Source organism: Poecilia reticulata, chromosome 5 (assembly GCF_904066995.2).
Source record: "Poecilia reticulata chromosome 5, P_reticulata-male-v2, whole genome shotgun sequence".
Taxonomy (NCBI): Eukaryota; Metazoa; Chordata; class Actinopteri; order Cyprinodontiformes; family Poeciliidae; genus Poecilia; species Poecilia reticulata.
In genome coordinates, this window is record NC_088834.1 from 850,734 (window position 1) to 873,927 (window position 23,194).

General features: G+C 49.8%; 1 protein-coding gene across 3 annotated transcripts in view; it reads right to left on the bottom strand.

Annotated features, from left to right (window-relative positions):
- grm7 (glutamate metabotropic receptor 7) overlaps positions 1–23,194 on the bottom strand; it is a 94,772-nt gene that overhangs the window by 37,043 nt on the left and 34,535 nt on the right. For 2 of the 3 annotated variants that reach the window (XM_008408244.3, XM_017304852.2), the window contains exons 2-4: positions 21,378–21,594; positions 3,591–3,726; positions 3,086–3,240 (exon numbers count right to left, since the gene is read on the bottom strand). In XM_008408244.3, the coding sequence (XP_008406466.1) occupies positions 3,086–3,240; positions 3,591–3,726; positions 21,378–21,594 (508 nt within the window). Of the gene's footprint in view, positions 1–3,085; positions 3,241–3,590; positions 3,727–6,056; positions 7,064–21,377; positions 21,595–23,194 lie in introns of those variants that run through there. The other variant, XM_017304850.2, reaches the window with a different exon arrangement.

Below are 23,194 nucleotides of genomic sequence, written 5' to 3' on the forward strand. Positions count from 1 at the left end.
TTATGAAGCCGGTTCCTCAGTGGACCTTCCAGCAGCTGCAGAACTACAGGCTGACCTCTGACCTCAGAGCCACATGAAGCCGGTTCCTCAGTGGACCTTCCAGCAGCTGCAGAACTACAGGATGACCTCTGACCTCTGACCCTCCAGAGCCTCATGAAGCCGGTTCCTCAGTGGACCTTCTAGCAGCTGCAGAACATTTCAGGCCCAGAGGACGAAAGTCTGAGACCAGAGAGACGAACCAGAAGCTGCAGCTGGAGACCTGAGTAGAACCAGGAGGGTGGAGACACCAGCTGGTTCTACATCACCTGGTTCTACACCACCTGGTTCTACACCACCTGGTTCTACACCACCTGGTTCTACACCACCTGGATCTACACCAGCTGGTTCTACATAACCCGGTTCTGCACCACCCGGTTCTACACCACCTGGTTCTACACCACCCAGTTCTGCACCACCTGGTTCTACATCACCTAGTTCTACACCACCTGGTTCTACATCACCTGGTTCTACACCACCTGGTTCTACATCACCTGGTTCTACACCACCCGGTTCTACAGTCCTTCACCGGCTCCCTGTAGCTCAGAGGATAAACTATAAACGGTTTAGCACCACAATACATTAAAGATCTGCTGTCGTCATAGCAACCGTCCAGACCCGTTCTGGTTCTGCTGTGCAACCAGAACCAAACATGGAGAAGCAGCATTCAGCTTCTATGCAGTATAAATCTGGAACAAACTTCCAGAAAACTGTGAAACAGCTGAAACGCTGAGCTCCTTAATGAAATGTTGACTGTGCGTTTCTATGATTTCGTGTGTTTGTGATGTAAAGTCTTGGCTGAGACGCCAGTCTGACCCGGTTCATTCACTGACCAGAAATCTGACGTAATCTGACTGTTGCTGCCATTTTCCTAAATGCATATTGTTGTTTTCCTCTTGCATCTCGGGGAGAAACGTCTCTGGAGGAGAAACGCCCCCTAGTGGAGGACGGAGGTACTACCTATCGATCCAGAACAGGTTTAATGGCCGATTGCTGATGTACAGATCGCTAATAGCATTAAAACCTGAAAAACAGCTTTTATAACAGTATTTACATTGTTTTCAGCCTGATGTTGAGTAATATTTTATTGTAAACCTGTTTTAGTGTTGACTCTTGCAGGAAATAAACTTATAGCAGCTGCATTGAGTCTCACAGTTCTTCTAGCTTCTGAAGTCAAATCTGAATTAACGCCTGAAGTGGCTGCATGGACAGAGCAATGCCACCAGGTGGCGCAAAGCAGAACGCTGCAGCTGAAACGGAGGAACTCTGCTGCTTCCTGCACAAAACTCAATAATCAGCAGATAAATTCACTGTAAATGTCAAATCAAGCAGATCTTCTGAGTCTTTTCTTTCATTTTTTAATCATTATGTCTGGAAAGGCGAGAAGTGAGGGACTGGCAGACCTTCATCTCCCTCCCTCAGCTTCCTGTGAAATATTGGCCGACCTGCAGCACGCTCCCTCTCCTCCTGTCTGCAACGCTCTGAAATGTCGCTTCATTCAAATATGAGCTGATTGAGTCAAAGGTTAAATCAGAGCACAGTCTAAATAAAAGCTGTAAAATGGAGGCTGTTATTTCTACACCAGGCTGAAATAATTCCTCTGTCTGCGCGGAAACGGCAACAACAAAACCTGAGCGTTTGTGTGAGCTTCCTGCTGATGGAGAATGAGGATGCTGCAGATGCTGCAGATGCTGCAGATGCTGCTCGTCCTGCAGCAACAAGAAGCCAAACAATCAGAACCTGAGGACCTTCCTGTTGGCGAGTCTCAAATGAAGACGTGAGCCGCACTGAGACGGTCGTCTTAATGGTTAGCATTAGCTTATGCTAATGTTTTCATGCGTTTAGCACAGTGGTTCTTAACCTTTTTTGAGGTACCGAACCCCCCAGTTGCATATGAGCATTCACCGAACCCTTCTTATTCCAACAACCCCCCCGACACACAAAATACTTTGCGGTATTCTGATTTAGTGATGTAATTATATTAGCTGTGTTACCACCCCCACACCACTAGAGGCAGTAACAACCCCGAAAAGATGCAACTAAGGAGCAGATTTAGACTATAGAATGTGGTAAAAACTGTGAGCTTTGCTGAAGTAAATAAAGACACAAGTTCGAATCCCTGCTGAGAGGAGCTCCTCCAATCAGGGCTCCTCTGCAGCTCTGATTGGCTCAGCAATGTAACGTGATCCTCTGATTGGCTAATCAATGTAACGTGATCCTCTGATTGGCTAATCAATGTAACGTGATCCTCTGATTGGCTCAGCAATGTAACGTGATCCTCTGATTGGCTCAGCAATGTAACGTGATCCTCTGATTGGCTCAGCAATGTAACGTGATCCTCTGATTGGCTAATCAATGTAACGTGATCCTCTGATTGGCTCAGCAATGTAACGTGATCCTCTGATTGGCTAAACAATGTAACGTGATCCTCTGATTGGCTCAGCAATGTAACCTGATCCTCTGATTGGCTAATCAATGTAACGTGATCCTCTGCATTAAGTGATGGCAAAGCGGGGCGTCATCACGACTTTACATAAGTGTGTCTTTACCTCTGCAGCAGAGGCTCCGCCGAACCCCTGAGACCGACTCACCGAACCTCTGGGGTTCGACCGAACCCAGGTTAAGAACCACTGGTTTAGCATTAGCATAGCTAAGACTCTTGAATAGCGTATCAGTACTTAGTGGACCTAATGTTTTAGTCTTTTGTGTCCACCACTGGTAATAACTACAGGTGATTTTAAAGCAAACATATATTCTCCATGGCAACCATGGCGGCCATGTTGAAAGATAAAAAACTACAAGTAAATATAATTTCCATGGGTCCAGCTGATTTATCTGTGATAAAACTACATTTTCCATGATGACCAAGTTAGGTTTTTGCATCTGCTTGTGAAAGATTTTGTTGAAATATTTGATTATTTGCTGCATTCACAAACATTAAACGTTGTTTAAAACGGAGTTAATGAAGCAGAGAGGTGAAGTTCAGACATCTGGAGACATAAATCCTTCCAGTCTGATCCGATCAACCCGGGTGAGTCCCTGGACTCACCGCTGATGGTGGCCCTCTTGGGCAGGATGGTGATGGCGCCCACGGCGGCGTCCTCCAGCTGGTGGATGGGGCTGTTCTTGGACCCCCAGCTGTCGGAGCCGATCCACAGGAAGTGTCCGACCTGATCGGCCCGCTTCGAGGCGTTCAGGATTCCCCTGCAGCCAAAGCAAAACCCAGAGCTCAGCGTCTACGGAAGCCTGGAGGGCCAGAGAGACGGCTGGATAATCAATACCCTTTATTGTCCCAAAGCGGGGAAATTCAGGACAGAGTAAATGAAATGAACATGATGATTTTAAGAACAAAGAAACAAACCAAATGTCTAAAAACATTTAAATAGTTGGTAGTTTCAGGCAGGTTTAAGAAAACTAATCTGAGAAATAAAGTTTCCCCGAAGCGTTGATGATAACCAGGAATGAACGATTAAACAGAAAAAACCTCAACTGAATGAAGTTACAGTAGCAAACAGCCGTCAGCAGGACGGACTGATTGAGACGAGCCCCGGTACCTGATGTCCTCGTCGGAGGCGAACAGAACCACGGCTCTGGCGTAGCGGGTGTCCAGCAGCTGCCGGATGATTTTGTCAAAGTCCGACGGTTTGTGTTCGTGGGGAATCTTCAGAGACTGAGCGATGCAGATTCCACCTGCGGAGACAAAAACACACGGATGAACTCTGGAGCTGGACTTCAGGAACGTTTAACTTCAGAGCCGAGTCGGTTCTGAAGGGTAAGAGCTGCGTGAAAAGTCACAGGAGAGCTGGAGGAAACGGCGCCGCGGGGGGCCGCGGAGCGTCACGGAGGACCGCGGGGCGCCGCGGAGCGTCACAGGGGGCCGCGGGGCAACGCGCAGCGTCACGGAGGACCGCGGGGCGCCGCGGAGCGTCACAGGGGGCCGCGGGGCAACGCGGAGCGTCACGGAGGGCCGCGGGGCGCCGCGCAGCGTCACGGAGGGCCGCGGGGCGCCGCGCAGCGTCACGGAGGGCCGCGGGGCGCCGCGCAGCGTCACAGGGGGCCGCGGGGCGCCGCGCAGCGTCACAGGGGACCGCGGGGCGCCGCGCAGCGTCACAGGGGGCCGCGGGGCAACGCGGAGCGTCACGGAGGGCCGCGGGGCGCCGCGCAGCGTCACGGAGGACCGCGGGGCAACGCGGAGCGTCACGGAGGGCCACGGTGCGCCGCTCTCTGGCATTTCATGAACCACCTACGACTCTTTGACGTCTCTCTGCAGCTGCAGCGACTTTGACTGTTCCCAACTCAGCCGAGTCTCACTGCTGGTTTAAAAAGCCCTGAAGGAGCTCAGACGGTCAGTTAGAGGGAAATGACATCACTTCCTGTACCCGGTAAGTACAGAGGTGGGCAGAGTAGATAATCTACAACTAGATCTACTTCAACATATTTTTACTCAAGTGAGACCAAACAAGTATTTTAAAAACTCAAGTACTGAGTAACCAATCAAATTATCATTTAATCATCAGACGGATCAAAAAATGACAATAATTCATTTAAGTAACAAACATTAAATTAATTTTTATTGAAAGAAATCAGTTTTTCAATAAAAAAAAGATATGAAGCTTTAACAAATCAGGAAAGAGAAGAAATATTTCAAAATAAAAGTAAAATGTGCAGCATAGTTACCACACTAGTAACTAGTGTAGTAAAAAACTAGTAACTAGTTACATTTACATGAGAAATAATGTAAATGTAACTAGTTACTACACAAGTCTGAAATATGAAACTGTTTGGGAAAAAGCAGAGTAGTAAGAGGATGATGAGTTGCCGAAGGTTGACGAGTTGCTGGAGGATGACGAGTTGCTGAATCTGCTCTTCCTCCTGTCTGGAAACTCAACACCCTGTATGGCAAGCTGTGTTATCATAAAGTCGGAGACGAAGATGCTGACGCGCGGTAACCATGGCGACAGCGCGAGCGAGCTGCAGGCGGCCAGAGCCTCAGCAGACTGATGATGAACATGACCGCGATGAAAGCGGCCCGGTTCTGATTCCTCGGCTCGCCCAGCAAAGCTTTTAGAACTCATTTGATCAAAGGTGCTGAAATATTCATGATGTTTCTGCATTTTTAATGAGCCGCACGCGCTTCAGGGCGACGCTGCGGTCCAATCAGAGCGGCCCGCAGCCCGGCTCCAGGTTCCTGCTGGAACCTTCTCTCAGCTGGACCCAGCGTTCCTGTCGCGATCAGCCTGGAAACGTCTTGTCCTCTGAATCGTCTCACACTCATTCTTACCGCGGAGGGTTGGTAAAAACACTCAGGTGTTTTCAGCCTCATCTCTGACGTTTAAGGTTTTAGCTGCCAGACGGGTTGACACATCAAACATGGACAGAGTAAGAAGCAGATCATTCAGAGCCAAATGGAAACTCTGTAAGCAAATTACTGCTGACACACTGAATGGACTGGAGGTGGCAGATAACAGAGCAATAATCTAATCTAACAGCATGAACAGTGAAATAATAAATATAAACTACACGTCGCTGCGCCATCAGGACATCTGCACCTGGTTTCTCTCTGAAATAGTTTAGGTTTTACTGTGTTTCCCTCCTTTAGTCCGGTCGACCCGGTTCTACTGGAACCAGAACTCCAACGACACAAAAACCTCTGAAGACACTGAGAGCAACTTCCTTCTTCACCAGATGGAAACAAGATGGCGGATTTTAGCGGTTGGAGGATTTCTCTTTAGGCCAGGGGTGTCAAACTCCAGTCCTGAAGGGCCGCTGTCCTGCAGTTTTTAGATGTGCCACAGGTACAAAACACCTGAATCAAATGGCTTAATTACCTCCTCAGTTCTCCAGAGCCTTGCTAATGACCTAATTATTCTATTCAGGTGTGGTGCAGCAGAGGCACTTCTAAAAGTTGCAGGACACCGGCCCTCAAGGACTGGAGTTTGACACCCCTGCTTTAGGCTAAAGACCAGGAGCCATTTCTGCTGCTAGCGCTAGGCTAGCACGTTAGCTTTGGTTGTATTTACCCAGAATGCCCTGCGCTGTAGTCCACTTCCTGCTGGTGTTGGTCCCAGTGTTACCCTGCATCCTTGGATGGCTGAGGGTAATGTGAATGATCTCCCCTCAGTGTGTGATGCTGTGGTATGAGACACACGTTGAGCTTCCTTCACATTTATTCTTCTTGTGCTCGATCTTCTCTATGCCACCAACGTGGCAGCGCCCCTAGCGGTTGTGTGTGGAATTCCATAGAACTAACTAAAATGACACTAAAGAACTTAGTACAATGAGAAATTAAAGATACAAAAAGAAATTATTTTGGGGTGCCCATTTTCTTCCTTACTGTTTTTAATTTACTAAGAACTCGTTTTTCACCCCTCTACACCTGCAACACTGGTGGAGCGGTCTCCGGTCCGCTTGGCGTTCACATTCAAACGGAACCAGAGTTCACTTCAACCAAACTCTGGAGGACCAGAGGTCAGAGGTCGATTAGCATTCACACCTCACCACCGAACCGGAGTTTATAGACAGACGGACCGGAGTCGGGTTAAAGCGACTGATGGAGTCCTGAAACAACCCGGCCTCGCCGTCCTGCTGCTGTAGCCTCCCCTCTCCGGCTCTTTCGGCTGTGATCATGAATATTTGGTGAGATTTGATCTCCTTAGCAGGAGCAGCAACAGGAGCTGAAGCTGTTTTAAACAGCCAGGAATCCAGAGGAAGCGACAGAAATCCCTGACAGGTGTGATAATCTTCTGCTGCCCATCAGAGGAAACAGGAACACGTTGTTCTCTGACGGACAGATAATGGAGGATAATGAAGATGTCAGCGTCAGAAGAAGAGGATCCAAGGATTTTCTGCACAGATTCATGCAGATGCTCTGCTGCAGGTTCTGATCCGGCTGTTGTTCTCTTGCGCTGGTTCTGTGTGTTTGACTCTCAGTCCTGTTTCTGGTCAGCAGCCGGATCATCCGATCCCTTCTGACTCAATCTGCCCTGCAGGTCCTGGATCAGGTCACGACCTACAGGGAGACGAAGCCCCCAAACCCAAACGTCTCTCCAGGCGCCTGACCTGCTGCAATACGGCTGGGCTAACGCTAACCTGCTGCAGCTTGTTTATGGTTCTACTGGGAAAATCTCACTGGGATCAGATCCACTGGTCCGTGTCAGACCAACCAAACCTACCGGGACCAAAGCTACCGGGATCAAATTTACCAAGACTAACCAAACCTACCAGGACCAAACCTACCAGCACCAAACCTACTGTGACCAAACCTACTGGGACCAAACCTACCAGCATCAAACCTACCAGGACCAAACCTACCGGGATCAAACCTACCAGGATCAAACCTACCAGGATCAAACCTACCAGCACCAAACCTACTGTGACCAAACCTACTGGGACCAAACCTACCATGATCAAACCTACCGGGACCAAACCTACTGGGACCAAACCTACCATGATCAAACCTACCGGGACCAAACCTACTGGGACCAAACCTACCATGATCAAACCTACCGGGACCAAACCTACCGGGACCAAACCTACTGGGACCAAACCTACCGGGACCAAACCTACCATGATCAAACCTACCGGGACCAAACCTACTGGGACCAAACCTACCAGCATCAAACCTACCAGGACCAAACCTACCGGGATCAAACCTACCAGGATCAAACCTACCAGGATCAAACCTACCAGCACCAAACCTACTGTGACCAAACCTACTGGGACCAAACCTACCATGATCAAACCTACCGGGACCAAACCTACCATGATCAAACCTACCGGGACCAAACCTACTGGGACCAAACCTACCATGATCAAACCTACCGGGACCAAACCTACCGGGACCAAACCTACCGGGACCAAACCTACCAGCACCAAACCTACTGGGACCAAACCTACTGGGACCAAACCTACCAGCATCAAACCTACCAGGACCAAACCTACCGGGATCAAACCTACCAGGATCAAACCTACCAGGATCAAACCTACCAGCACCAAACCTACTGTGACCAAACCTACTGGGACCAAACCTACTGGGACCAAACCTACCATGATCAAACCTACCGGGACCAAACCTACCGGGACCAAACCTACCATGATCAAACCTACCGGGACCAAACCTACCGGGACCAAACCTACCGGGACCAAACCTACCGGGACCAAACCTACTGGGACCAAACCTACCAGGATCAAACCTACTGGGACCAAACCTACCGGGACCAAACCTTCCAGGATCAAACCTACCAGGACCAAACCTACTGGGACCAAACCTTCCGGGATCAAACCTACCGGGACCAAACCTACTGGGACCAAACCTACTGGGACCAAACCTACCGGGACCAAACCTACCGGGACCAAACCTACCGGGACCAAACCTACTGGGACCAAACCTACTGGGACCAAACCTACCAGGATCAAACCTACTGGGACCAAACCTACCGGGACCAAACCTTCCAGGATCAAACCTACCAGGATCAAACCTACCGGGACCAAACCTACCAGCACCAAACCTACCATGATCAAACCTACCAGCACCAAACCTACTGTGACCAAACCTACTGGGACCAAACCTACCATGATCAAACCTACCAGGATCAAACCTTCCAGGATCAAACCTACCAGGATCAAACCTACCAGGATCAAACCTACCAGCACCAAACCTACTGTGACCAAACCTACTGGGACCAAACCTACTGGGACCAAACCTACCATGATCAAACCTACCGGGACCAAACCTACCGGGACCAAACCTACCATGATCAAACCTACCGGGACCAAACCTACCGGGACCAAACCTACCGGGACCAAACCTACTGGGACCAAACCTACCAGGATCAAACCTACTGGGACCAAACCTACCAGGACCAAACCTTCCAGGATCAAACCTACCAGGACCAAACCTACTGGGACCAAACCTTCCAGGATCAAACCTACCGGGACCAAACCTACTGGGACCAAACCTACTGGGACCAAACCTACCATGATCAAACCTACCGGGACCAAACCTACCGGGACCAAACCTACCGGGACCAAACCTACTGGGACCAAACCTACCAGGATCAAACCTACTGGGACCAAACCTACCGGGACCAAACCTTCCAGGATCAAACCTACCGGGACCAAACCTACTGGGACCAAACCTACTGGGACCAAACCTACCAGGACCAAACCTACTGGGACCAAACCTACTGGGACCAAACCTACCAGGATCAAACCTACTGGGACCAAACCTACTGCTGATCAAACCTTCCAGGATCAAACCTACCAGGATCAAACCTACCAGGATCAAACCTACCGGGACCAAACCTACTGGGCCCAAACCTACTGGGACATGTCTATTGATGATGAGGAGGTGAAGAAGACTGGCTCAGACTTCCAGGATGTGCAGGATGAGCGCCAGAGCCTGGCGTTCAGGTTTCTGCAGCAGGAGGACACTTGAAGATGTCAGTGCTGGTTGCTGCAGAAACGCGTGGTGAGCTTCTGGCTTGTCGCAGCAGCCTGACGAGGTCGGCGAGTTGAGCTTCGTCCTGATGATGATGTGGGAGGATGACTGAGAGGAGGTTGTGCTCAGAGCGAGGTGAAGGAAGGTGGAAACACTCGGAGCAGCTGGAAGCAGAACAGAGGCAGAAGACGTCTCCAGCTGAGCGCTGGGATGTGGGAGTGAACGGAGGAAGACATCCTTTCAGCAGGCATGGAAATCAGCTCCGCTCCGTCCTGCTTGGCGCCCCAGCATTTCACAGCTCAGCCTCACGGAAGCTCGTTATGACACAGCAGAAGGTCTTCGCACTGACAAAGAGGATCTGATGAGTGTTTGATGGCAGCCAGCAGCTAAAAATAAAGCCTCTGGAGTTGTTTTAATTTCAGATTAAAGGATGATTCCGCTTTAATTCAGCCTGACTTATCTCCACAGAGAGTCAGTTTTCCCTGCGTGTCTCTGAAACCCTGCAGCGCAGCACGCCGCAGCCTGCAGGATGTCCACACGGAGGAGAGAACCCAGGAATTATCCACATCCAACCTGCAGACTGGCGACAGCAGCAGGAACGACGCCTTCCCACTTCTGCTCCAGAACAAAGAGAGAAAAAGGAGCTGAGCTGAAGCTGGGAGGATTATTTTCCCTGAACGTTTCAGTCTGACAGATGAGCAGCTGTTTAATAATCCAAACACAAATAATAACTTCTGATGTATGGAATCTGCTGCTGCGCCTCATTCCTGCTCAACTAAACGCCTTCATTACCAATATTATAATAGCTGCAACAGTAAACATGCAACCAGGGAGGAAATTCATGTTTCATGAGTTTTTAAATATACAGTCATCTAATCCTAATCCCAGATTAGAACGCGTTACGATGCATCAGCGTTGGGAAAAATGGGAACAAAAGTCAGAGTGGAAACTACGGAGCCAAACTGGGGCCACAAAGCTGGTAAAAAAAACTTGAAACTGAAATTATTTTAATCTGAAAAGTAATTTTTTTTTTCCAGTTTCATCTGAACAAACTTTATGGGACTAATTTAGCTCCATACACCATCAGCAATGACCTCAGAGAGGCAACCGTCAACCTGGGAAGGGTCAAAGGTCATCTCTAAACCGTCGGAGGTTCATCATCCTCTCAGACGATGAAGGTCAGAGGTCAGAGTGTGAAGCTCAAGAGCGCCATCTAAAACACTACAGGCCTCAGTTAGGAGGTTAAAGGTGAAAGGTCATGGCACTGAGCCAGTGGTCGTTTGGAAGAAATGAAGGAGAAGAAAGACTCTTCTCTCCAGAAACAAGATGGCCGCCGCACTGAAGTTAGCAGACGAGACGGACAGAACCGAGACGGACAGAACCGAGACGGACAGAACCGAGACAGACAGAACCGAGACGGACAGAACCAGGATGGACAGAACCGAGACAGACAGAACCAGGACGGACAGAACCGAGACGGAAAGAACCAGGATGGACAGAACCGAGACAGACAGAACCGAGACGGACAGAACCGAGACGGACAGAACCAGGATGGACAGAACCGAGACAGACAGAACCAGGACGGACAGAACCGAGACGGAAAGAACCAGGATGGACAGAACCGAGACAGACAGAACCGAGACGGACAGAACCGAGACGGACAGAACCAGGACGGACAGAACCGAGACGGAAAGAACCAGGATGGACAGAACCGAGACAGACAGAACCAGGACGGACAGAACCGAGACAGACAGAACCAGGACGGACAGAACCGAGACAGACAGAACCAGGATGGAACCAAACAAACGTCTTCATCTCAGCCAGCTGCTGCGGCTGCAGAGCACGGTGGTGGAGGGCTGATGATCTGGGTTTGTTTTGCAGCCTCTGAATGCAGCCTGAAGCCCGGTCCAAACGGGTCAGAACCATGGCCCTCAGCAGAGCGGCCTCCGCCTCGGCAGGCTGCTGGACCGTGAGTCAGTGTTTAGTTTCTGAGCGACCCAGCGCAGTAGAATCGAGCCTCGTCTCTGTGGGTGAGAAGCTTTGTGAGGACAGATTTCCCATGAGGCCTTGCTCCGAGGTGATGCATCACCCTGGGGACGGGGTGGGGGGGCGAGAGGACGCATTTCAGCTGAGGGGACGCCTCGGCCTCGTTAGGGATGATGAACGGGACGGAGGCGAGGAAACGCTTCGCTCAGACTCGTCTCCATCAGCTTCGTCGTCTCAATAAGCAGAAAGTCTCTCAGACAACGAATGAGGTGAAACTCTTCATCCCAGATAATCACAGCGCTTGTCCTCCTCCATCACAGAGGTCCACCGCTCCTCGCATCAGAACCAACAGGATCCAGGCTGCAGGAAACGTCTGAACTTCAGACTCAGCAACAATAAAAATCCACTTCAAAGGTTCAGAAAACCAAGAGTCAGGAACCGCAGAGAGAGAGAGGAAAGGAAATGCAGGTAAATTCAGGCTGAGGTGAGCGAGTACGGAAAGCCGTTAATCATGACAGCAATGATTTGGGTTTTTTGTTTCTCAGAGAGAAACGTCTGGAGGTTCAAACTCATATTTTCACCATCAATAAATTCATTTATAGATGTCAAAATAAATATCTAATCAGCAACTGCATATTTATCTTGAAGATAGATTCAGATGGCGGCGTGGCAGCACAGCGGCGTGGCAGCGGAGCGGCATGGCAGCAGAGCAGCGTGGTACCGGAGCGGCGTGGCAGCGGAGCCGCGTGACACCACAGCGTCGTGGCACCACAGCGGCGTGGCAGTGGAGTGGCGTGGCACCACAGCGACGTGGCACCACAGCAGCATGGTACCAGAGCGGTGTGGCAGCGAAGCGGCGTGGCAGCGGCGTGGCAGCGGAGTGGCGTGGCACCACAGCGACGTGGCACCACAGCAGCATGGTACCGGAGCGGTGTGGCAGCGAAGCGGCGTGGCAGCGGAGTGGCGTGGCACCACAGCGGCGTGGTACCACAGCGGCGTGGCAGCGGAGTGGCGTGGCACCACAGCGGCGTGGCACCACAGCGGCGTGGCAGCGGAGTGGCGTGGCACCACAGCGGCGTGGCACCACAGCGGCGTGGCAGCGGAGGCCGGTTCTGCCGCAGCCTGCGGAGCGTCAGGGTGATGGATCGGCTCATATGTGATGTTATGACTGCGATGTCACGCGGAGCGGCAGCTGATGGATGAGCTCATCGCCAGCATGTCGGCGGCTCTTTTTAATGTTTTAATGCACTCAGATGGGAAAACACACAGGATTCTCCGCATGACAGCAGCTCCATCAGTTATTGATTTTGTCGGATGATCAAACATAATTTCTGCGTTTCTGTTCCCGTGTCGCGCTCCGAGGCGTGACACTGCAGAACAAACGCAGCAACAATGCTAAACCTAATGAAACAGGATTTTCCGTCGTTCCCAGCAGGTTGCTGCTCCGTTTCACTGGAAACCTGTCAGCCAGGAGAGGCTCCCCCAGATAGACGCCATATCACATCCATTACTCCCAGTTACACTCCCATGGCTCCCATTCACAGCTCCCCGGCGTGTCAGGAGGCAGAATGCTGATTTCAGACACATTTTCTGCTCTTATCGCTTCTTTCCAGCAGATGCAGAGCAGCTGTTGATTTGACAGGAAGGTTTCCAGTGCGGCGCCGACTGGGAGAGTTTCTAACTGGGAGCACTGGAGATAAAATGCTGTCTGCAGGTCAAAGACCTGTAATCATCTCCTTACACGGCCGCCGGCATTCAGAACATGAGCTGCGCCACAAAAAGCTCTGACTAACGTCTGCATGCATGGAAGAGCGGAGAAACACCTCAGTGGTTTCACAGAAAACTCTCATTATGCTCTTCAAAACGATGAAGAGCAACACGCTGAGGCAGTTTGCTCTTCCTCCTCCTCCGTCTCATTCATGACGCCTGCAGCCAAGAAAACATGAGGCAACCCGCCGCTGAGAGCTGGGAGCAGCTGCCAGGACCCGACGACACCAAAACCAGGACAGAAAACCTCCAACAGAAACACTCAGGTAAAAATAAAACCTCCAGGATCAAACAAAGACGCTCAAAAACAACTAAAACTATTCATAAAGCAGCCGGAGACAGAAGCCATTTATATCCACGCAGGGAATAAACTCTACAGACGTCTTGACAGCTCCAGATGCTAAGCTAACGTAGCATCACTGACTTGCTGATGTAATTTCCCTTTGGGATCAATAAAATGTTTTTGATTTTGAACTTTATACAGTATGCAGACGCTTCATGTGCACTGATGAAGATTCTCTCACCTCAGCATGCCAGATGCTGACAGCATGACCTACTTTCTGAATAATTTGGTAAATAATTTTCTCACCACTTGGGGGCGCTCAGAGCATTGAGACAAATCCTCAGAGGGTCAGAAAATGGATTAATGGACTGGATTAATTGCAGGGTCTGTAATTAATCAATTAAGCAACGTCTTCAATTAAAAACACGCCTTCCTGCTAAATTATTAAACAAACATAAATATATTAATCTTCAGGTTCTTTAACCTTCAGGTGGGAGCAAAGTGTTTTTCTATCCATTCCCCTTTCCAGAGTTTCTCTGATCTTCTTTAGAAATCTGGACGCTGACATTAGCATTAGCTGCTACATGCTGAGATGCTAGTTTAGGCTAGCATAGCTTCACCCAAATGCTAAATCTTTGTAGCACAACTAGATAAAATCGTTTAGCAGCAGAAATTAAAACCCAGAGTGCTGAGAAAAGCCACTTTGTTCGTCTATGGCTGCTGTTAGCGGATGTAGCTGTGCGTCAGCTTTACAGGCGTACAGAAACACGCAAATAGAAAGGTTCCAGCTCAAACTTCACTCTGTTAAAAAAGCAACAACAAAAGAAGTTGTGAAAAATGTAACACTCCAGTCATAGAATAAACTGGAGACGTGAAACTCAGCAAAGCTTCGGCAGCAGCTCAACCTGAAGGTCTGAGTGTCTGATACAGGCTGCAGGTTTGTCGTCTCATTCAGAGGAAAACTGGCGGCAGGATGCAGGAGCTGGCAGATGTTTAATGTTTCCTCATCACATCATCACAACTCAGCTACCAGAGGCTTTCAACCCCATCAGCCCTCAAACCTATCGACTCTACATGACGGTCACACTTTGCTTTACTTCAGAGCTCCAGTAAATGGACCCGAACAGCCGGTGTTCAGGAGCTGTTCGCACACCAGGAGGCTAAATTCCTTCAGTGTCTGGAGCCTGTAGATCTACAGATCCTCACCTGGAGCAGAGCTGCAGCCCCCAGATGCTGCTGGATGTTTGGTTTTTAGGAGGGCATCTGAAACCAGGCGCTTTAATGTGAAGCAGCAGCTGCAGCTCACATGAAGCGCCCAAATGAAATATTCATGCCGCCTGCAGGACGCCATTAAACGTCCCTGAGATTCTGCAGGATGAGCTGCAGCTGCGATGAAACGCCGAAGCTAACGGCCGGATTACAGGAACAGAGTCGGATGAACCACGTCAGAATGTCTTCCCACGCTTTCTCCTCCTGCTGCTCTCCAATTAGCTTTACTTCCTGTCTGCAATCAGCTGGCATTCTGATTGGCTGTGGTTCTGGCCACATCATCGTTCTTCCTCTCCTGAGAACAGGAAGTTCTCCGTCTCTCTCTTCTCAAACCTCCATGGCTGCTGGTACCGAGCCTGGTTCTGGTTCTGGTTCTGCTGGAGGTTTCTCCTCTCCACTGTCGCCCCCTGCTGGTCAGGAGGACTGAATGCTGCAAGCCGATGCATTAATTGATAACTGCAACGTATTTATGATTGAAGTGAAATGATTTGTTTTGCAGATGACATTTGTTGTGAAATATAGAAATAAATCAGGCAGAATCAGCAGCCGGAGGGAATCTGCTCCCTAGTTTCAGGAGAAAACTTTGTTCTGCCTTTTGTTGATTTTAACCTTCAGTATTTTGTGGCTCTCACCATAAAACTGAGTCATTTATCAGAATTTATCGGCTTTTCCAGGCTGATCGTTGCACATCGACGCTCGTTTGCTGTGTTTGTGGCGCAGCTTCAGACCCCAGAGGAAAGTCCGCCATTAATTCATAATTAAATAGAAACCTGGGAATATCCATAGAGAACTTTCATGACTTCACGGCTCCGGAGCGCCGCCCGGCCGGCAGAATCAGGGCTGCTGCTCTCCAACTTATGCAAACTTTAGCAGAAAGGAAAGTCTGACACATTTTTAGCTTTTTGTCGTCCGTCTGATACTGGAGCAGTCTGACGCTGCAGATGCAAACATTTGAATTTAAATCAACGTGAGGCTGAGGTCTGTGCTGAAGAAGCAAACAGGACAATGAGAAGCTGCCGGTTCCTCCTTCAGGCCCACTCAGCACACTCAGCTTTCCTGCTGACTCGGTGGAAAACGGGTCAGCGCCGACTCCGTCACGTCGCTCCCGTAATTCCTCTGCTGGTCGGTTATTCAGGCTGACTGGAAACCAGTTTACATGGCGGATTGATGCTGGACTGGTTTATTCTGAGGACAATGAAAACCTTAAATGTTTAAGATCAGATCAATTTAATACCAACCACCAGGGGGAGCCACCCAGTGGGAACCACAGAGGGCTCCAGGGCTCCCCCCTGGTGGGGGAACCCTGGTGGTGGGAACCACCAGAGGGAACCACCAGAGGGAACCACCAGAGGGAACCACCAGTGGGAACCACCAGGGGGAACCACCAGTGGGAACCACCAAAGGGAACCACCAGAGGGAACCACCAGGGGGAACCACCAGAGGGAACCACCAGGGGGAACCACCAGGGGGAACCACCAGGGGAGCCACTAGGGGAACCACCAAAGGGAACCACCAGTGGGAACCACCAGGGGGAACCACCAAAGGGAACCACCAGGGGGAACCACCAGTGGGAACCACCAGAGGGAACCACCAGGGGGAACCACCAGTGGGAACCACCAGAGGGAACCACCAGAGGGAACCACCAGGGGGAACCACCAGTGGGAACCACCAAAGGGAACCACCAGAGGGAACCACCAGGGGGAACCACCAGGGGGAACCACCAGTGGGAACCACCAGGGGGAACCACCAGGGGGAACCACCAGTGGGAACCACCAGTGGGAACCATCAGTGGGAACCACCAGGGGGAACCACCAGTGGGAACCACCAGGGGGCTCCAGGGCTCCCCCCTGGTGGGGGAACCACCAAAGGGAACCACCAGAGGGAGCCACCAGGGGGCCTTACTTTGAAGGAGTCTGATTTATCCTGCTCTCCAGTCCAGACAGATCTTGGTCTCCTACACAATAAAAGACTCCAACAGGCAGAGAAGCAACTAAACATCTGAAACAGGCTGAGAACCAACAGGAAGGCCAGGCTGTGGTGGAGCTGAAGCTAACGCTAAGCTAGCAGCCACTGACAGTCCCAGAGGTTCCCAACAGGAGGCGCCGTGGCGCTCCGGGGTTTAATGTTTGGTTTTAGAACAACTGGGAAGTTTCACAGAAATTAAATTAACTCTGGAGAAACTGGTTGGTCCACCAGTTTGATTACTGGTTCTACTGGCTTCTCCATTAAATCAGAGCAACAGATCCACCGTGCAACAGGTGTGTGTGTGTGTGTGCGTGTGTGTGTGTGTGTGTGTGTGTGTGTGTGTGTGTGCGTGTGTATGTGTGTGTGTGTGTGTGTGTGCATGCATCTGAGCTCCACAGGACGCTGAAGAAGCGTAAAACTGTGTCTAATCTGCGGTTCTGATTCTGATGAGGCGGTCCGCTGACCCAGAACACCAGAACCGGCTGACTGAAACATTTCTGCCGAACCTTTGAAACCGTCTCAGCTCCTCCAGTTTGATTACAGTTTCTCCTGACATTTCCATTAAGCGGAGCGCTGAGTCCGGACGCTGCGGCCCGATAAGAGGCTGAACTTCATTTAATCCAATCCGGTCTGAAGCTGCCACAGATCAACGCTCCGCGGCTGATCCGGTGCCGCCGCCGGCCCGCCGCTCGGTGCTGCCGGATCCTCCGCGCTCCCTGGCGCCGCCGCGTCCTTTCATAATCCCCTAAAAACTCCTGCACGCAAATGTCAGGATGCCTCCTGACCGCTGAGCTGCGGAGAGCCATCAGATTGCTGGAAATGTCAGCGAGATGATTCAGAGAGCAATCAGCAACACCGGGAGCTCTAATTAATTCCTTTCAAGCTTCTGTGAGTCCGCAGGTTGATCTGCAGCGCGTCTCGTTTCCGTGTTCAGGTCGCTGCAGCGGCTCCACGCCATCCAAAAAACTCCTGCATTTCTCTCTGTAGAGCTGAGAAATAAACATTAATACGTTTCTTCCTTGTTTTAAATGTCACTATTCGCTCTGATTACGTTCTAATCCTGTCACATATTTTCATATTTCATGTTTAGACGCTTTGGTTTGTTGCATGACATCCGGCTGCTGGTGGAAACCAAACATGAAGAGGAAACCTGAGTCTATTTAACTATGAATAAATAGAAGAACTCCAAAATATCCCTTAGCGTCAAACAGAAATAAGACGCTGTACTGTTCGGGACACATGTAGCCAAAAAGCGGCGCATCTAGTTAGCAACTAAACATGTAGCTTCATCTAGTTAGCAACTAAACATGTAGCTTCATCTAGTTAGCAACTAAACATGTAGCTTCATCTAGTTAGCAACTAAACATGTAGCTTAGCAACTACAAGTTTAGCTTCGGTAACGAGTAACTATTTGGCTCCAAACAAAGTATTAGCTAAGTATCTACTTTGTAGCCCAGCTAGCTCAGAGCTAAATGTTTAGCTAATATGCAAATTCACTTGCTAATAAGTGGACTATCAAAATAAAAGCTGGGTCTTTAGAGCTTCTGTACGGTGAGGCTGAATGTTGATGCATCTCCGTTGCCTTTCAAACGGCTCATCCTTCGTTTTCAGTTCAAATGTCGGACAGGAAAGGAAAAGAAACGAATGTTGTGATTCGACAGCAGGAATTTAGAAAGTTATGAAGACTCGGCTTTTATTTTGGTAGTCCACTTCTGATATTAGCAAGTGAATTTGCATGTCAGCTAAATATTTAGCTCAAAGTTAAATATTACATTGAAGCTCATTTGTTTGGCTCAGAACATTTAGCCTGGAGCTAAATACTTAGCTTGTCACCCCAACATTTAGCGTAAACCTTCAAACTAAATATTTACTTTCAAACTGTGGCAGTTGCAAAAAAAACACGGAGAAAATAAGATTTTGAAAAACCCATTTGTTTTAACAGGTTAAAATTTAAAACTCAAATTATTGCAGTTAATTTTTTAATGTGTAAATTTACTGTAAACACTGTTAGCGGGTCAAGGTTCTGGTTCTGTTAGCGGGTCCAGACAGACCGTTAGCTGAGCTCAGGTTCTGGTTCTGTTTTCAGATCCAAGTTCTGGTTCTGTTAGCGGGTCCAGATTCTGGTTTTGTTAGCTGAGCTCGGATTCTGGTTCCGTTATTGCTGTTAGCGGGTCCAGACAAACTGTTAGCTGAGCTCAGGTTCTGGTTCTGTTAGCGGGTCCAGGTTCCGGTTCTGTTAGCGGGGTCCAGGTTCCGGTTCTGTTAGCGGGGTCCAGGTTCTGGTTCTGTACTCTGAAAGCAAACGCAGCCGTGGGAACGTGCGTGGCAGCAGCGTTGCCGTGGCTGCAGCGTTGCCGTGGCTGCAGCGTTGCCGTGGCTGCAGCGTTGCCGTGGCAGCAGCGTTGCCGTGGCTGCAGCGTTGCCGTGGCAGCAGCGTTGCCGTGGCTGCAGCGTTGCCGTGGCAGCAGCAGTGCTAACACCAGCAGCTGCTCCAGCAGGGACGCTGGTCACATTGGTGGCTGCTGCTTGTTTTTCTGTGATAAATAAATAAAACCCAGAATTTAGTCATGAAGTTCAGATTTAATAATGTCATAAATCAACCAGAGGCACAGAAACAGGAAGTTGGTCTTTATGAACGACGTCAGCAAGCAGGCCGACTATTCACTGCATTCAGCCATTCACAGCTACTGGAGAGCAGCCAGGGGTTCTGGGGAACCGGGCCTACCGGGCCTACCGGGCCTGGGGAACCGGGCCTGGTACTGGGGAACCGGGCCTGGTGCTGAGGAACCGGGCCTACCGGGCCTGGGGAACCGGGCCTGGTACTGGGGAACCGGGCCTACCGGGCCTGGGGAACCGGGCCTGGTACTGGGGAACCGGGCCTGGTACTGGGGAACCGGGCCTGGGGAACCGGGCCTGGTACTGGGGAACCGGGCCTACCGGGCCTGGGGAACCGGGCCTGGTACTGGGGAACCGGGCCTACCGGGCCTGGGGAACCAGCCTGGTACTGGGGAACCGGGCCTGGTACTGGGGAACCGGGCCTACCGGGCCTGGGGAACCAGCCTGGTACTGGGAAACCGGGCCTACCGGGCCTGCCGGGCCTGGGGAACCAGGCCTGGTCCTGGGGAACGGGCCTGCTACTGGGGAACCGGGCCTGGTGCTGGGGAACCGGGCCTGGTGCTGGGGAACCGGGCCTGGTACTGGGGAACTCGGCCTGGTCCTGGGGAACCGGGTCTGGGGAACCGGGCCTGGTACTGGGGAACTGGGCCTGGGGAACCGGGCCTGGTACTGGGGAACTGGGCCTGGTGCTGGGGAACCGGGTCTGGGGAACCGGGCCTGGTACTGGGGAACTGGGCCTGGTACTGGGGAACCGGGCCTGGGGAACCGGTCTGGTACTGGGGAACCGGCCTGGTACTGGGGAACCGGCCTGGTACTGGGGAACCGGCCTGGTACTGGGGAACCGGGCCTGGTACTGGGGAACCGGGCCTGGGGAACCGGGCCTGAGCCTTTCAGGTCACTAAGGTCAGAAAACATTTCCAGAGTGACACAAAGCCAAACGGGTCTCCTCATGTGATCACATGAATCCCTGTTTCTGAGGAGTGAAGCAGTGAGCCACACGTTCACAACCAGCGAAAACCTTCTGCAGGTTTAACAGAAACTGTAAAACCAAAGATCCTCAAAGTCAGCAGAACGGATCATAAGCAGATTTCATCTCTGCTGTTCACTTGATAATGTTTGATTTTTATTTGTCGTTTGAACAGAAACGATTTGCTACATTTTCCTGTATCTGAGTTTCCATTGATGAGATAAATTTTACATTTCATAAACAATTTTGATGAACAGAAACACGTTAATTACACGCATCTGATCAAACATCCTGGCGCCACGATGAGGTGATGTTTTTATTTGGCCTAACAGATTTATTTTGGAAAAGTCCAATGGAAACATGAGTCACATGATCAACAACCGGAGGTTACCACTGACAAAAACCACGAAGAAGACAACAGGAAGTAGTTGGAGGATAATGTTTTTAAAAATTATGCAAATACTAATATTTAAAAGTAAAACTGTACGTACGGTAAAACACCTACATTCACCACAAGCTGCTCGGGAAAATAACAAACGGCCGTTTTTGGTTGAGAAGCGCCGCAGATCTGATCGAACATCCTGGACGAACGGTGAGCCCCTCCTGAGAGGAGCTGCTTCTCTGGTGGCAACGCTAAAGGGTTAACAGAGGAGCCATGTTGGATGGCTTCCTGGAGGCGGAGCTTCAGAGAGAGCAGGAGGTTTTAAAGAGACAGAGGCCCAATTTCAAGACATGTTTGCTATTTCTGACACGGTAACAGCTACTGCAATAAAATGACAACCTGATATCATTTAGTCGATATCAGCCCCTTTAACGACTTAAACTGATTCATGTGTGACTTTAATGGAGTTTCTTATTTAATGGACATAATTTGTGATTTTTATGACAAAGTTTTGTGGATATTTGTGACGGAAACGCAGCTTCAGTCTCGCTGCATTTCAAACCTCAGTAACGGACGAGCCTGCAGCGACGCAGAGGGAAATAGAAATGGAGCGCCACCATGAACCAGCAGGCTCTGGTTCCAGAACCGGACCCGGACTCCGCCTCACCTGCCTCTCTGGAGAGCTGCATGAAGGCCTCCACCCCCTTCTCGCCGTAGCTGCCCTCAGACGCCACGGTGGAGACGTAGTTCCAGCCCACGGCCTTAACGATGTCCACCATGGCCTGCGCCTGGAAGCTGTCCGGGGGAACGACGCGCGAGAAGAAGTCGTAGCGCCGGTCGTCGCTCAGCTCCGGCGCCGTGGATGCGTAGCTGATCTGAGGGATCTGGAAGGAGAGAGCGGAGGAGAACGAGTCAGAAGGAAAAATGTTCAGCTGGACCTTTATCTGACGAGAAAAACCAAACCTACAACAGATTTAGCAAATTCAAACCAAAAGAGGCGTCTGCTTTAATCCGACTCCAGTCCGTCAGCCTAGAAGCTCTGGGCCGGTTGGTAAGATGTGAATACTAGCTGACCTCTGACCTCTGGGCCTCCAAACCTCGGTCTGTGTTCGGTTGAAGTGAACTCTGGTTCAGTCTGAATGCGAACCAACAGAAACCGCTCCACAAGCAGGAAGTGGACTACAGCGCAGGGCATTCTGGGTAAATATAACCAAAGCTAACATGCTAGCTCACAAACAGATGGTTGTGAGTTTTTAACCAATCAGAAGCTCAGGTTTTGTGGAACCTGAACTGGACCCAGCTTTGGACCAGTAACTCAGAACCTGATCTGTTGGACCTTCCTCCTGGTCGATCCTTTCAGCTGCTGCACTAATTCAGCTTTTTAAGATTTGAAGTTTTAATTTTCTCGACTCGCTCCCAGTCTGCTGTGTTCGGTTTGGACCTCCGCAGACCCAACAGGTTCTGGTTGGTTCTTTTGGTCCTTCTGGTCGTTTGGCTCTGATTAAACCTGCGGTGTGTTTGCTGTGAAGCAGAATGTGGGAATTTTCTGGCAGGTTTCTGGAAGAAAATCAAAACCACGAAGAAGGAAAAGCGGTGCCTGCTGCAGAATGAGTCTGACCCGGCTGAGCGCGGCGCCGGTCGCAGTAATTACAGGAGAGGGGTGAAAGGTCGGAGGATTACTCAACCCGTTCCCAGGAAGTTCCTGACGGACGGAAACAAACTGCATCCTTCAGGAAAGGTTTGGAGAAACTGGTTTTCCTCTAATTAGCCGCTGATCCCTGCAGAGTCGCGCTGACGGATTGAAAGTTCTGCTAATTCCAGTAAGGTCAAAGGTCAGATCAATGTGAAGAGTTATTGGGACCTGGCAGCTCAAACATGCTGCAGCTTCACAGCAAAACCTTCATATTATGGGATGTTTTACTGTTTCTACAAAAAACTAAGTTCATTCAAACTTTTTTATTATTGACATTATTATAATTATATATTCAATTATATATTTTTTATAATTTATTATCTATAACATATAATCCAATTACATAGATTATACCTTGTGTAAAAATTCAATTTATTAAAAGTTCAAATGTATTATTTATTGTATTTTTTCAGTTTCACATTTAGTTAGACTTTTAACAAATATATTTATATCTTCAGAATGTTCAGAAAGATTTATGAGAGAAATGTTGCATTATATATGTTTTATTTTTCATTTCAGTATCATTTTAAAGTGTAATTTATTGTATTTAATGGTTGTATAAACCATTAAATTTACTGAACATTTTAAAACATTTATTTTATCCAGCAGATTAGAAGCCTGTGAATCAACAATAAACTGATTCAGTAAACCAGAAGAGAACTGGTTCAGGGAACTGCAGGAGAACTGGTTCAGGGAACCGGAAGAGAACTGGTTCAGGGAACTGGAGGAGAACTGGATCAGAACTGGTTCAGGGAACCGGAAGAGAACTGGTTCAGGGAACCGGAGGAGAA